General features: G+C 50.5%; 1 protein-coding gene across 2 annotated transcripts in view; it reads left to right on the forward strand.

Annotated features, from left to right (window-relative positions):
- The window catches only part of LOC133254155 (UL16-binding protein 3-like), a 48,593-nt gene extending 35,633 nt beyond the window's left edge, over positions 1-12,960 (forward strand). For both annotated transcript variants that reach the window (XM_061428281.1, XM_061428280.1), the window contains 4 exons: positions 8,543-8,806; positions 9,041-9,316; positions 9,944-10,076; positions 11,455-12,960. In XM_061428281.1, coding sequence (XP_061284265.1) covers positions 8,543-8,806; positions 9,041-9,316; positions 9,944-10,076; positions 11,455-11,599 — 818 coding nt within the window. In that variant the 3' untranslated portion in view covers positions 11,600-12,960. The remainder of the gene's footprint in view (positions 1-8,542; positions 8,807-9,040; positions 9,317-9,943; positions 10,077-11,454) is intronic.
- The last annotated feature ends 3,081 nt before the right edge of the window (positions 12,961-16,041 follow it).

A 16,041-nucleotide genomic window follows, 5' to 3' on the forward strand; every position in this document is an offset into this window, starting at 1 on the left:
AAAGGACCAGAGAACAGTAGGGAAATTATCTACTTCCCTTTAGCCCCAGTAAGAAGGGACCAAAGAGTCATAAGGGAGGGCCTGCCACTCCTTCTTTTGCCAAGAACAGTATGTAAGGGGGCTACTCCCCTCAGCAGTAGTAAGGAGGGACCAGAGAGCAGTTCAGAAGGGACCTGCTGATCCTTCATGGCTGAGAACAGTAGAGAAGTGGCCTACTTCCCTCAGCAGTAGTAAGAAGGGACCAGAGAGCAATAGGGAAGGGAACCTGCTGGTCCTTCAAGGGCCGAGTGAAGTAGGGAAGGGGCCTACTTCCCTCAGCAGTAGTAAGAAGGGACCAGAGAGCAATAGGGAAGGGAACCTGCTGGTCCTTCAAGGGCCGAGTGCAGTAGGGAAGTGGCCTACTTCCCTCAGCAGTAGTAAGAAGGGACCAGAGAGCAATAGCGAAGGGAACCTGCTGGTCCTTCAAGGGCCGAGTGCAGTAGGGAAGGGGCCTACTTCCCTTCAGCAGTAGTAAGAAGGGACCAGAGAGTCTCAGGGAAGGGATCTCCTTCCCTTCAGCAGGAGTAAACAGGGACCAGAGAGCAGTAGGGAGGGACCTGCTGGTCCTTCAAGAGCCGAGAGGAGTATGGAAGGGACCTACTTCCCTTTTGCAGTAGCAAGAAGGGACCAGAGAGCAATAGGGAAGGGACCTGCTGGTCCTTCAAGGGCCGAGTGCAGCAGGGAAGGGGCCTACTTCCTTCAGCAGTAGTAAGAAGGGACCAGAGAGTCTCAGGGAAGGGACCTACTTCCCTCAGCAGTAGTAAGGAGGACCAGAGAGCAGTTCAGAAGGGACCTGCTGATCCTTCATGGCTGAGAACAGTAGAGAAGTGGCCTACTTCTCTCAGCAGTAGTAAGAAGGGACCAGAGAGCAATAGGGAAGGGAACCTGCTGGTCCTTCAAGGGCAGAGTGAAGTACAGAAGTGGCCTACTTCCCTCAGCAGTAGTAAGAGGGGACCAGAGAGTCTCAGGGAAGGGATCTCCTTCCCTTCAGCAGGAGTAAACAGGGACCAGAGAGCAGCAGGGAAGGGACCTACTTCCCTTCAGCAGTAGTAAGAAAGGACAGGAGAACAGTAGGGAAATTACCTACTTCCCTTTAGCCCCAGTAAGAAGAGACCAGAGAGTCATAAGGAAGGACCTGCCACTCCTTCTTTTGCCAAGAACAGTATGTAAGGGGGCTACTCCCCTCAGCAGTAGTAAGGAGGGACCAGAGAGCAGTTCAGAAGGGACCTGCTGATCCTTCATGGCTGAGAACAGTAGAGAAGTGGCCTACTTCCCTCAGCAGTAGTAAGAAGGGACCAGAGAGCAGTAGGGAGGGACCTGCTGGTCCTTCAAGAGCCGAGAGGAGTATTGAAGGGACCTACTTCCCTTTTGCAGTAGTAAGAAGGGACCAGAGAGCAATAGGGAAGCGACCTGCTGGTCCTTCAAGGGCCAAGAGTAGCAGGGAAGGGGCCTACTTCCCTTCAGCAGTAGTAAGAAAGGACCAGAGAACAGTAGGGAAATTACCTACTTCCCTTTAGCCCCAGTAAGAAGGGACCAAAGAGTCATAAGGAAGGACCTGCCACTCCTTCTTTTGCCAAGAACAGTATGTAAGGGGGCTACTCCCAGCAGTAGTAAGGAGGACCAGAGAGCAGTAGGAGGACCTGCTGGTCCTTCAAGAGCCGAGAGGTGTAGGGAAGGGGCCTACTTCCTTCTGCAGTAGTAGAAGGACCAGAGAGTCTCAGGAAGGGACCTACTTCCCTTAGCAGTAGTAAGGAGGACCAGAGAGCAGCAGAGAAGGACCTGCTGGTCTTCAAGGGCCGAGTGCAGCAGGAAGGGGCCTACTTCCTTCAGCAGGAGTAAGAAAGGACCAGAGAACAGTAGGAAATTACCTACTTCCCTTTAGCCCCAGTAAGAAGGGACCAAAGAGTCATAAGGGAGGACCTGCCACTCCTTCTTTGCCAAGAACAGTATGTAAGGGGGCTACTCCCTCAGCAGTAGTAAGGAGGGACCAGAGAGCAGTTCAGAAGGGACCTGCTGATCCTTCATGGCTGAGAACAGTAGAGAAGTGGCCTACTTCCCTCAGCAGTAGTAAGAAGGGACCAGAGAGCAATAGGGAAGGGAACCTGCTGGTCCTTCAAGGGCCGAGGAAGTAGGAAGTGGCCTACTTCCCTCAGCAGTAGTAATAAGGAACCAGAGAGCAATAGGGAAGGGAACCTGCTGGTCCTTCAAGGACCGAGTGCAGTAGGGAAGGGCTTACTCTTCAGTAGTAGTAAGAAGGGACCAGAGAGTCTCAGGAAGGGACCTACTTCCTCAGCAGTAGTAAGGAGGGACCAGAGAGCAGTGGAAGGACCTGCTGGTCCTTCAAGAGCTGAGAGGAGTAGGAAGAGGCCTACTTTCCTTTGCAGTAGTAAAAGGACCAGAGCAATAGGAAGGACCTGCTGGTCCTTCAAGGGCTGAGTGAAGTAAGGAAGGGCCTACTTCCTTCAGCAGTAGTAAGAAGGGACCAGAGAGTCTCAGGAAGGACTCCTTCCTTCAGCAGGAGTAAACAGGGACCAGAGAGCAGCAGGAAGGGACCTACTTCCCTTCAGCAGTAGTAAGAAAGGACCAGAGAACAGTAGGGAAATTACCTACTTCCCTTTAGCCCCAGTAAGAAGAGACCAGAGAGTCATAAGAAAGGACCTCCCACACCTTCTTTTGCCAAGAACAGTATGTAAGGGGCTACTCCCCAGCAGTAGTAAGGAGGGACCAGAGAGCAGTAGGGAGGGACCTGCTGGTCCTTCAAGAGCCGAGAGGTGTAGGGAAGGGGCCTACTTCCCTTCTGCAGTAGTAAGAAGGACCAGAGAGTCTCAGGGAAGGGACCTACTTCCCTTAGCAGTGTAAGGAGGGACCAGAGAGCAGCAGAGAAGGGACCTGCTGGTCTTCAAGGGCCGAGTGCAGCAGGGAAGGGGCCTACTTCCCTTAAGCAGGAGTAAGAAAGGACCAGAGAACAGTAGGGAAATTACCTACTTCCCTTTAGCCCCAGTAAGAAGGGACCAAAGAGTCATAAGGAGACCTGCCACTCCTCTTTTGCCAAGAACAGTATGTAAGGGGGCTACTCCCCTCAGCAGTAGTAAGGAGGGACCAGAGAGCAGTTCAGAAGGGACCTGCTGATCCTTCATGGCTGAGAACAGTAGAGAAGTGGCCTACTTCCCTCAGCAGTAGTAAGAAGGGACCAGAGAGCAATAGGGAAGGGAACCTGCTGGTCCTTCAAGGGCCGAGTGAAGTAGGGAAGTGGCCTACTTCCCTCAGCAGTAGTAATAAGGAACCAGAGAGCAATAGGGAAGGGAACCTGCTGGTCCTTCAAGGGCCGAGTGCAGTAGGGAAGGGCCTACTTCCTTCAGCAGTAGTAAGAAGGGACTAGAGAGTCTCAGGGAAGGGATCTCCTTCCCTTCAGCAGGAGTAAACAGGGACCAGAGAGCAGCAGGGAAGGGACCTACTTCCCTTCAGCAGTAGTAAGAAAGGACCAGAGAACAGTAGGGAGGGGCCTGCTGGTCCTTCAAGGACCGAGTGCAGTAGGGAAGGGGCCTACTTCCTTCAGTAGTAGTAAGAAGGGACCAGAGAGTCTCAGGGAAGGGACCTACTTCCCTCAGCAGTAGTAAGGAGGGACCAGAGAGCAGTGGGAAGGGACCTGCTGGTCCTTCAAGAGCTGAGAGGAGTAGGGAAGAGGCCTACTTTCCTTTGCAGTAGTAAAAAGGGACCAGAGAGCAATAGGGAAGGGACCTGCTGGTCCTTCAAGGGCTGAGTGCAGTAGGGAAGGGCCTACTTCCTTCAGCAGTAGTAAGAAGGGACCAGAGAGTCTCAGGGAAGGGATCTCCTTCCCTTCAGCAGGAGTAAACAGGGACCAGAGAGCAGCAGGGAAGGGACCTACTTCCCTTCAGCAGTAGTAAGAAAGGACCAGAGAACAGTAGGGAAATTACCTACTTCCCTTTAGCCCCAGTAAGAAGAGACCAGAGAGTCATAAGAAAGGACCTCCCACACCTTCTTTTGCCAAGAACAGTATGTAAGGGGGCTACTCCCCTCAGCAGTAGTAAGGAGGGACCAGAGAGCAGTAGGGAGGGACCTGCTGGTCCTTCAAGAGCCGAGAGGTGTAGGGAAGGGGCCTACTTCCCTTCTGCAGTAGTAAGAAGGGACCAGAGAGTCTCAGGGAAGGGACCTACTTCCCTTAGCAGTAGTAAGGAGGGACCAGAGAGCAGCAGAGAAGGGACCTGCTGGTCTTCAAGGGCCGAGTGCAGCAGGGAAGGGGCCTACTTCCCTTAAGCAGGAGTAAGAAAGGACCAGAGAACAGTAGGGAAATTACCTACTTCCCTTTAGCCCCAGTAAGAAGGGACCAAAGAGTCATAAGGGAGGACCTGCCACTCCCTCTTTTGCCAAGAACAGTATGTAAGGGGGCTACTCCCCTCAGCAGTAGTAAGGAGGGACCAGAGAGCAGTTCAGAAGGGACCTGCTGATCCTTCATGGCTGAGAACAGTAGAGAAGTGGCCTACTTCCCTCAGCAGTAGTAAGAAGGGACCAGAGAGCAATAGGGAAGGGAACCTGCTGGTCCTTCAAGGGCCGAGTGAAGTAGGGAAGTGGCCTACTTCCCTCAGCAGTAGTAATAAGGAACCAGAGAGCAATAGGGAAGGGAACCTGCTGGTCCTTCAAGGGCCGAGTGCAGTAGGGAAGGGGCCTACTTCCCTTCAGCAGTAGTAAGAAGGGACTAGAGAGTCTCAGGGAAGGGATCTCCTTCCCTTCAGCAGGAGTAAACAGGGACCAGAGAGCAGCAGGGAAGGGACCTACTTCCCTTCAGCAGTAGTAAGAAAGGACCAGAGAACAGTAGGGAGGGGCCTGCTGGTCCTTCAAGGACCGAGTGCAGTAGGGAAGGGGCCTACTTCCTTCAGTAGTAGTAAGAAGGGACCAGAGAGTCTCAGGGAAGGGACCTACTTCCCTCAGCAGTAGTAAGGAGGGACCAGAGAGCAGTGGGAAGGGACCTGCTGGTCCTTCAAGAGCTGAGAGGAGTAGGGAAGAGGCCTACTTTCCTTTTGCAGTAGTAAAAAGGGACCAGAGAGCAATAGGGAAGGGACCTGCTGGTCCTTCAAGGGCTGAGTGCAGTAGGGAAGGGGCCTACTTCCCTTCAGCAGTAGTAAGAAGGGACCAGAGAGTCTCAGGGAAGGGATCTCCTTCCCTTCAGCAGGAGTAAACAGGGACCAGAGAGCAGCAGGGAAGGGACCTACTTCCCTTCAGCAGTAGTAAGAAAGGACCAGAGAACAGTAGGGAAATTACCTACTTCCCTTTAGCCCCAGTAAGAAGAGACCAGAGAGTCATAAGAAAGGACCTCCCACACCTTCTTTTGCCAAGAACAGTATGTAAGGGGGCTACTCCCCTCAGCAGTAGTAAGGAGGGACCAGAGAGCAGTAGGGAGGGACCTGCTGGTCCTTCAAGAGCCGAGAGGAGTATGGAAGGGACCTACTTCCCTTTTGCAGTAGTAAGAAGGGACCAGAGAGCAATAGGGAAGGGACCTCCTTCCCTTCAGCAGTAGTAAACAGGGACCAGAGAGCAGCAGAGAAGGGACCTGCTGGTCTTCAAGGGCCGAGTGCAGCAGGGAAGGGGCCTACTTCCCTTCAGCAGGAGTAAGAAGGGACTAGAGAGCAATTCAGAAGGGGTCTGCTGATCCTTCATGGCTGAGAACAGTAGAGAAATCGCCTACTTCCCTTCAGCAGTAGTAAGAAAGGACCAGAGAATAGTAGAGAAATTACCTACTTCCCTTCAGCAGCCTGGAAAATCCCATGGATGGAGGAGCCTGGTAGGCTGCAGTCCATGCGGTCACTAAGAGTCGAACACGACTGAGCGAGTTCACTTTCACTTTTCACGTTCATGCATTGAAGAAGGAAATGGCAATCCACTCCAGTGTTCTTACCTGGAGAATCCCAGGGATGGTGGAGCCTGATGAGCTGCCGTCTATGGGGTCGCACAGAGTCGGACACGACTGAAGCGACTTAGCAGCAGCTTTTGAGGTATAGGTATATTTTTACAAAATAGTTTTAAAAATTGTTTAAACACACATATTTGAACTAACAATCTTACTACCAACTGCTTTTTATTTTCTTAACTTCTACAAGGTAATGTAGTTGATTCACCTTTAAAGTTTTGCTTTCTTTCACTAGTGTTGAGAATGATTTGTCTTCAACATGCAGTACTTTTTATTAGGTAAATAAAAACCATCCAGCAGTTATGGGCTAATGCTCCCCGCTTCTTTATTACAGAGTAGCTACCTTGGTCCAAAGTGCCGTACAGGAATCCACAGGTGTGAGCAGAGGATAGTGGCCATATAACAACTCTGGGCTCACATCTAGGCCAGAGATGTGGGTCTTGTTTGTTCCTTGTGGCCCTGCTTATGCCAAAACACATAACCACTTCTGTCCTATGACGGCTGGCCTAGCTGAACTAATGACTAGGGGTTGATGAGCACACATCACGATGGGCAACCCCAGTCCCTGACCAGAGGCCTCATCTCTGCCAGGCCCCAGGACCACACCAGGAGCCACGTTTAAATGGTGTGACTTTCCCCACTGCAAGTGGCATGGCCTAGCTTCAGAACACTCGGGATCTGTGTTGTGAGCCTTCACATAGAAAATGGCACGTAGCACCTTTCTGGCCACAGATACCTCTGATGTCACCGGTTCTGCTGGGTCATCTGCCCAAGAAGCAGCTCCAGCCATGCCCATCATTCACCTATTGTGACTGCTTTTGTGCTGGGACAGCAGGTTGCAGCAGAGACCTAGGGTCCGCAAAGCCTCAAGTATTTCTTCTGTACCATTACAGGAAACCTAAGGCCACAGTGGTATTAAATGGAGATAGGATAGGAACCACACCCCTGCAGCCCTCGAGAGGTTGTAGATTGGTACCTGTCTCTGTATTTCCTCCAGGATGTTGTACACACGTACTATTGGGGATGGGGAAGTAGGGTCTGAAGTTTGAATCTGGAATTGACTACTACAGTAGTCTTCACCCCATGATAATCTACTAGCTACTCAGGTCTCCATGCCTATCACAAGGCCAGGGCATGTGAAATGACCGCTGTGTGGTCTGTGGACCCAGTGATAACCACTGTAAGCAGAACCTGGGACTGCTGTCCACTGATGGCCTGGTACTCCAAGCATGGCTTCAACAATTAGGGGACCATGATGATGCTACGATTCCTGTGCCTGATATTAGAAACACACTAGGTGCAATGTGAACGTGAGAGTAGTTTCTGCTTCTGCAGGTTCACTTACCCCAGTAAATAACCGTGTGGCTCTTTGGGAAAGAATGGAAGGACTTTTGCACTAGATGTGGTGATGAAAGGACCCTCCTCTTTAGAACATGGCTTCTTTCTCTGGTGACACCTTCTGAGAAGTGGCTCAGATCCGGAAAATGGGCCTGGATCAGGTGTTTGGTAGGAATGGCTGCCTTTGGCTTCCTGATCATCCAGCTTTGTGTTCTGTCTTTCTTTAATTCTTTCTATGGTACAGTTTGTATCTGGGTTCCTGCCCATCTGTTTGCCTTTAGGATCGCCCTGTTCTATGAGCCAGTATCATATTCTCTGCAGTCAGGCCCTGGCTGGCATTGAGACTCCCTAATCACTTTGACCACTGCACCTACTTTTCTGCGGCCCTAGTGCACCCCTACTTGGAATCTGATTTTTCTACAACTTCCATCCCTGTTCCTGGTAGAAGCCCACAGGAGCACGGTCTCCTACCACCAACCCTGACCTTCTGCAAAAGTCAACCTTGAGCTGTTGGAGATGCTTCTCATCTGTGCTTTCCTCTCGAGCTCCATAGAGTCCATCAGGCTTTCCCATGGAGCTGGTGGATTGCACACTCTCCTGCCCTTTCATACCGTGTCCACCCTGGCAGATTCACTTATCTGAGCCTTGGATCGCCTCCTCTACCACCTGCCTCGGAAGTTCTGGATTTTCTCTTTCATGCCCGATGGGCCAGGCCCTTCTCCAGGATTCCAAGACCTGTCCTAGTGGGAGATTACCATGTCTCCCCAGCCTTGCTAAGCCCAGTGACCTGTGATTATAAACTCTCCCTTCCCCAGCTCTGGGTTCTGAGCTCATCCTTCCCAACCCCAGCCTCACTGACTGTGATCCGCTTCCTCAGGAACAGCCCCCTCATCCTCTGCATCTCTCACAGGACACTCAGAGAGAAGCTGACAGTCCTCTGGGTTTAGGCCTTTCCTTCTGAACCAGCCTGGCCCATCCCTGGGAAAAGCATGTGTCGGTTAGTGCCACGTGCGGAGCTTGTGAGCAGAGTGGAAATGGGGCATATCCAGGGTTGTGGTGTTTCTTGCCTGACTGAGGCTTTTCGTCTTCCTCAGTCGTACCGGATGAGGGGCTGGGGAGGGCAGGCCGGGCCATCCTGCTCTGTCAGCCTAGACCTGCAGTCCTACTGTGCTCTCACAGAACTGGGGTGGAGGGCTATGGGTCTTCTTCCAACCTCACCCTCACTGCGGTTTGCTTTCACAGACGCTCACTCTCTTTCCTTTGACTTCACCGTCGATCCTCAGCCCAGACCTGGACATCCGTGGTGTGAGATTCAAAGCCAGGTGGACGGAAAGGTTTTTCTCTCCTATGATTGTGGTCATGCAAAGATCATAATCCCAAGTGTATTGGGAGAAGAAGTGAAAACCATAAAGGCCTGGGAAACACAGATCGAAACACTGAGAGACATCAGGGACTGGATCAAGGACCACATGCATGACTTTACACTGGAGAAACACATGCCCAGAGGTGAGTTAGAAAGTCCAAGTACAGGAGGGCCAGATTAGGGGCTTAGCTACATTCACTGTTTATAAGTAAAAAATATAATTGAATTCTGGTCCTTCCCTAGTAGTCCAGTGGAAGGAGTGGCCTCTGGGGAGAGCACAGGGCCACATTAGCTGGGCCAAGGGAGGTGGACCCAGGTGGGGCAAAGAATCTATCAAGCCCAGAGGCTGAGCTCTTTCTTTCCCATGGTGGGGGCAGACCCTCGCACCCTGCAGGCCAGGATGACATGTCGCTGTGAGGATGACAGACACGTCAGTGGATCTTGGCAGTTTGGCTTGAATGGAGTAATGATCCTCCACTTTGATTCGGAGAATGGACACTGGAGAGTGGATCACCCTGGAGGCAGATGGATGAAAGAGAAGTGGGAGAATGACAGAGCTGTGACCAACTTCTTGAAGAAGGTCGCCATGGGAGACTGTCGGGGTTGGCTTCAGGATTTCATGGTGCGATGGAAGGAAATATTGAAGACCACGGGTAAGTGAGAAGAGGAAGAGAAAGTGATACTCCTCTCATGGTGACATGGACCCACCCCTCTGTGTGTGTTTGTGTCTCTGTGTGTGTTTGAGGAAGTGATCCGTCAGAGGTGAGTTGTTCCTGGGAGAGCAATGATCCGGGATGCTCTGTCATTCTCCTTCTTCTTCTACTTCCTGATAGCTCTCCTCACAGCACAGGCCTTTGGACAACTGAACATGGATTTTTGCTGATCCCAAACCTGTAGACATCTTTTTGATTTCTGGGATTTATTTTTCACTGTACCCTCTTTCCAGAATTTTCTTTCAAATGTCACCAATCCTTCTTCTGGAAATCTGTCAATACCACCTCTGCTGTCAGCTCCTGAGGATTCCATCCTCAGGTCACCATCTCTGATGTCACAGCAGGACTGAGTGGCTGTGTTGGAAACCCTGCTCCCCCATTAGCTGTCAGAGCCCCATGAGGAGTGGACTCCTCTCTTCCCTCCGTCTCGCCTGGGGATCTGTCTCAGGGGCCTCCATGTGATGGGTGTAAACTTCTGCATAATAGGAGTACCTGAGTCAGGGGAGCGAGGAGGCATTTGCCAAGTTTGGGGTCTGGACAAGGGCTTCACTCTTACTCTCTTTGCAGCATCACCGACCACAGTCCCACCTACAGTGCAGCCCACGGCCCCACCCATCAGTCACGTCACCTGGATCGCCCCTGGGGTTCTCGTCAGTTTTGTCATAATGGGCATCGTAGCCTGGATCCTTTACAAGAAGAGGTACTGAGGGCAGAATCCAGAGGGAAGGCGGGGGCACAGGGCCTAGTGTGAGGACAGGGAAGGGAATCCCACAGGCTGAGTCACAACTGTTGCTGCTCCAGGAGTACAGGCCTGGCCTATCCCCTTCCCACAGTCTCTACTGTGGGGCTCCTGCTTGCCTGCTTGACCTACTTCTAATATGCCACTGCATATTAGAGCCTTTGGAGTAGGGTCTGCAAACGCCTTCCCACCCCTTCCTCCTGGATTTGGGAATCCCATGCAACCCCTGCCCTTCACTGAACCTCCTCATCCTGGAAATGAGCCAGGTGAGTGAGACCTCATATAACCTGACAGCAAGAACTCAGACAAGCTCAGGCCTCAGTTCTGATAGCTCCTCACTGTCAGATGACAATGGGAAGTGAGGGGTGGCTGGGGCACAGGAAGGCTGAGGGCCTATTGATGCTTAAAGGGTTCAGCCAAGTCCCCTGAGTGAGCACAGACTGCTGGCTGGCAGGGCCCCGGTAGGTGGTGTGAGAACAGCAGGCACTCAGGGCGAGGGCAGGACTCACGGGGGCTGAGAGCAGCATGGGGGCTCCACATGATGTGTCAGCGGGGAGGGGACCCACCCAGGGGCCAAGACGAGAGGGGCCGGGCTCTCATCCCAGGAGGAAGGGGCAGGAAGGCCTTTGCAGACCCAACTCCAAAGGCCTGTTCTCACAGGAAGTGGCTTGGGTCAAGCAGGCAAGGCAGGAGCCCCACAGGAGAGACTGTGAAAAGAGGTAAGGCCAGGGCTGTGCTCCTGGAGCAGAAGCAGTTCGGACTCAGCCTGTGGCCTGCAGGTCACCAGCCTCCTGGGGACTCAGAGCCTCCATCACTGAGAGGCCCTGCCTTGTGCAGAGGTGCCTGGGGATGGGTGGGCCTGAGCTGGGGTGGAGGCGCCCAGCTAGGAGGGACCAGGAAGAGATGGGGAGCAGGGACCCTGGTCCTGAGAGCTGTGTGTGCTGCTGGCTCAGAGGCTGGAGGGGAGCGAAGGAAGGAGGTTTGCCTGCAGCCCCCCAAGGCTGTCAGGAAGCAACACCCCTCCTCCGAGGACATGCTCCCTGGTCCTTTAGGCCCACCTCGGGGAGGATCCGGACCTGAGTAAAGGGAACAGGTTGATTCCTCACTGGCTCCAGTCCTGAGCCTAAGCAGGGGGTGTCAGGGCCTGTGGTGACTCTGTGATGTAGGAAGGAAGGAGGAGATGTCTAGAAGCTGCTGGGCCTGGGGTGGGGGTGGGGGTGGAGGACATAGGAACCCCTCAATGAGGGAGGGGCTGGAGGGGAGGTTGGGGAAGGACAGCCCCAGGAAAGTGACAGGAGTTCCTCAGCCTCCTGGACCAATACCAGTTTCTTTTCTGCAGGAGACGGTGTTCCCAGGAAGCCCCTGACAGGTGCTCTGTTGGCCTCAGGACTCAGTCTTTGCTTGGCTGCTTTTGTTCTCCTGCTGTTCACTTTAGAGCCAAGAGATCAGACCTTAGGAATCCCAAGTCTGTCTACCAGTTATGATGACACAGTGGCTGCACCATCTCGAGTCTCTTGTCACATCTGATGAGCATCCTCCTCAACATCTTTATTTTTTTCAAACCTAGTTTCTCTTGGTGCTGAGTGACGGAATCCCTGAACTGAAACTTTCGACTACTTGAACAAGAGATCTCCACAAACAGAACTCTTTCAATCTTCTTCTAATTTTTGGAAAATTAGACTTTTCCCTGCATTGTGACCTTATTCTTACAAATGATGATATTGCTGGAAAAATACATCTGTTACTACAGGACTCAGGGATTTTTTTCTATGTCCAGAGAAACAACTTCAGTGTATTTTCAATGGAACAAAATTTTACGTTGACTGATTCCCTTCATAATTTATTACTCTATTGGCACTGAGTCATGTTTGATTCTTTGTGACCCCATGGACTGTAGCCCACCAGGCTCCTCTGTCCATCAGATTTCACAGCAAGAATACTGGAGTGGGTCCTTATTTCCATCTCTAGGGGATCTTCCTGACCCAGGGATCGAATCCTTGTCTCCTGTGTCTCATGCGTTGGCAGGCCAATTCTTTACCACTAGCGCCACCTGGGAACCCTTTATGCTGCTGCTGCTGCTGCTTCTAAGTCGCCTCAGTCATGTCTGACTCTCTGCGACCCCATAGACAGCAGCCCACCAGGCTCCCCCGTCCCTGGGATTCTCCAGGCAAGAACACTGGAGTGGGTTGCCCTTCCTTCTCCAATGCGTGAAAGTGAAAAGTGAAAGTGAAGTCACGCAATTGTGTCTGACTCCTAGCGACCCCATGGATTGCAGCCTACCAGGTCCTCCCTTTATACTGATCCTTAAATTAATATTGCAAAAGAGTTAAGTACTTCTTGCCTGTTTTCTAATCCAGGAGAAAAGTCATGGTATTTCACCATTCCTCCACATTATGAGACTAAATAAAACCAATGATAACGCTTTATTTCTTGTGGAAACAGAGAATTTAAAGATCACTCCTAAACAAACATGCAGTCCAGTTGTGGAGTGATCTTTAAATTCTCTGGATTTTTAAATGTATATTTCACCACATCCCAACACTAGGTCATATGTTCACCCTACCATGCAGCCATCCCAGTGTTAGTTCTAGGCTGGAAAACGTGGACTAAAAGCCATGTAAATACAGGCAGACCTCAGAGACATTGCAGGCTGGGTTCCAGACCAGGGCGATAAAGTGAATTTCACAATAAAGGGAATCACACAAACTTTTTCATTTCCACTGCAATATAGTGTTATGTTGACACGGAATTCTGTTAAGGGTGCAATAGCTTTATGTGCAAATAAATAATGTACAGACCTTAATACACAACACTTTGTTTCTAAATTAAAATATGTTGAGCATCATCTGAGCCTCCAGGGAGTCATCATCTTTTTGCTGGTGAAGGGTCTTGTCTCAAGGTCTGTGGCTGCTGACTGATTAGGGTGGTGGTTGCTGAGGGTTGCGGTGGGTAGCGCAATTTCTGAAAATAAGACAATGAAGTTTGCCACATTGTTTGACTCTTCCTTTCACAGAAGATTTCTCTTCGCATGAATGCTCTTTGACGGCGTTTTACCCACAGTAGAACTTTCAAAATTGGAGTTAATCCTCTCAAACCCTCCTGCTGCCTTTGCAACTAAATTTAGTCTAAACTTAATATTCTAAGTCCTTTGTTGTCATTTCAACCGTCTTCACAGAATCGTCACCAGGAGTAGATTGTATATCAAGAAACCACTTTTTTTGCTCATCTATTAGAGTCAACTCTCGTTTATTCCAATTTTATCATTCAGTTCAGTTCAGTCACTCAGTCGTGTCTGACTCTTTGTGACCCCATGAATCGCAGCACACCAGGCCTCCCTGTCCATCACCAACTTCCAGAGTTCACCCAAACTCATGTCCATCGAGTCGGTGATGCCATCCAGCCATCTCATCCTCTGTCATCCCCTTCTCCTCCTGCCCCCAATCCCTCCCAGCATCAGAGTCTTTTCCAATGAGTCAACTCTTCACAAAAGTACTGGAGTTTCAGCTTTAGCATCAGTCCTTCCAAAGAACACCCAGGGCTGATGTCCTTCAGAATGGACTGGTTGGATCTCCTTGCAGTCTAAGGGACTCTCAAGAGTCTTCTCCATTAGATTGCAACAATCAGTCCCATGTTCACATTAGGCTCCACTTCTAATTCTAGCTCTCTTGCTATTTCCACCACATTGTAGCTACTTCTTCCAGTGAAATCTTGAACCCCTCAAAGTCATCTAAGAAGGTTAAAATCAACTTTTAAATTCCTATTAATGTTGTTATTTCAACCTCTTCTCATGAATCACAAATGTTTCATGAATTCACTCTAGAAAGTTTTCAATTGACTTTGCCCAGATCCATCAGAGGAATCACTATTTGTGGCGGCTATAGCCTTGCTGAAACTATTTCCTAAATACTGTGATTTGAACATCATGACTACTCCTTGATCCGTGGGCTACAGAATGGATGCTGTGTTTGCAGGTGTGAAAACAACATGAATCTCATTACTTGTCCATCAGGGCCCTTGGGTGCTTTCTCAATGAGCAGTGATATTTTGAAAGGAATCCTTTTTTTGGGAGCAGTAGGTCTCAACAGTGGATTTAATATTTTTGGTAATCAGTGTTGTAAACAGATATGCTGTCATCTCGACTTTGTTGTTCCATTTGCAGAGCACAGGCAGAGCAGATTTAGCATAATTCTGAAAGTCACTAGGATTTTCAGAAGGTAAGTGAGGCTTAGCTTCAGCTTCAAGTCACCAGCTGCATTAGCCCCTAACAAGAGAGTCAGCCTATCCTTTGCGTCTTTGAAGCCAGGAACTGACTTCTTGCTAGCTATGCAAGTCCTCGGGGGCGTCTTCTTCCAATAGAACACTCTTTTCTCTACACTGGAAAGCTCTAATTTAGGATAGCTATCAACATAGATTATTTTATTAGATCTTCTGGATAAATTACTGCAGCTTCTGCATCAACCCTCGCTCTTCCACTCTGCACTCTATGTTAGGAAGATGGCTTCTTTCCTTAAACCTCATGAACCACCTCTGCTGCTACTGTTGCTGCTGCTAAGTCGCTTCAGTTGTGTCCAACTCTGTGCGACGCCAGGGACGGCAGCCCACCAGGCTCCTCCGTGCATGGGATTTTCCAGGCAAGAGTACTGGAGTGGGGTGCCATTGCCTTCTCCGAACCACCTCTACCGGCTTTCAACTTTTTTCTGCAGCTTCCTCACCTCTTTCAGCCTTCGTAGAATTGAAGCCTAGGGCCTTGCTCTGGATTAGGCTTTGGCCTAAGGCAGTGTTGTGGCTCTTGTGGTCTCTCACCCAGACCACTGAAACATTCTCCATATCAGCAGTAAGGTTGTTTTGCTTTCTTCTCGTTCGTGAGTTCACTGGAGGAGCACTTTTGATTTCCTTTGCTTTGCGTTCACAACTTGACTAACTATTTGGGGCAAGAGGCCTAGTTACTGGCCGATCGTGGCTTTGATGTGCCTTCTTGAAAAGCTTAACCATTTCTATCTTTGGATTTAAAGTGAGAGATGTGTGATTCTTCCTGTCAATGGCATAATTTTGATATTGCTGTGTCTCAGGGACTCAGGAGTCTCAGGAGAGAGATGGACGGGTCAACAGAGCAGTCAGGACACACACACATATCGGATGGCAATGTGCCCATGGTTCTTGGCACCCAAAACAATTACAATACTAACATGAAAGATCATTGATCACACAAAGGCAAAATCAAGATGGCCAAGTAGGACGCCCTGAGCTCCACTCTCCCATGAACACACCAAAACTACAACCACATACAAAACAGCTCTCTTTCCGAGAAAATGACCTGAAACCAGCAGAACATTCCCTCTACAACCAGCATAGAGAAAGAACCACGGTGAGAAGGGCAGGAACAGAAAAGAAGGGATCTAGTTGGGACCCTTTGGCCAGGTACTCTGAAATGGAAGGGTCATCAAAAACTGGAGCATTCTGCCTAAGAAGCAGGAGGTTTTGGTCCTACATAAGGCACCCCAGCCCTGGTGCATTGCTGGGAGAAGCAGCCTCACACCCCCACTCCTGTTTTAGAAACCAAGAGGGTTTATGATCTGGAGCACTGGAGGACTGTGGGAAATGGAGACACCACTCCTAGAGACCATGGGCATAGAATTGCTTGCTCCCTGTCCCAGCACAGAGTCAGCAGATTGCAAAGTGTCTGGTGTGCTGGCCAACATTTGGAGACCATGCCTAGCATTGGTTGGGGCTGACAACCAACAGAGCTCCAGACGGGAGACTCCCTGCAGTCCATCCCCCCAACACACACACACACACACACACACACACACACACATATACACACACAGGCACACAGGGAGAAGCCAATCTCTCAGCTCTGCCCCATCTCCATGTGACACCAGCCCAGGCTAAGACAATCACTGCAGGTCCCTGGGATCTTGATGAG

The sequence above is a fragment of the Bos javanicus genome, chromosome 9, assembly GCF_032452875.1.
Source record: "Bos javanicus breed banteng chromosome 9, ARS-OSU_banteng_1.0, whole genome shotgun sequence".
NCBI classification, from domain to species: domain Eukaryota; kingdom Metazoa; phylum Chordata; class Mammalia; order Artiodactyla; family Bovidae; genus Bos; species Bos javanicus.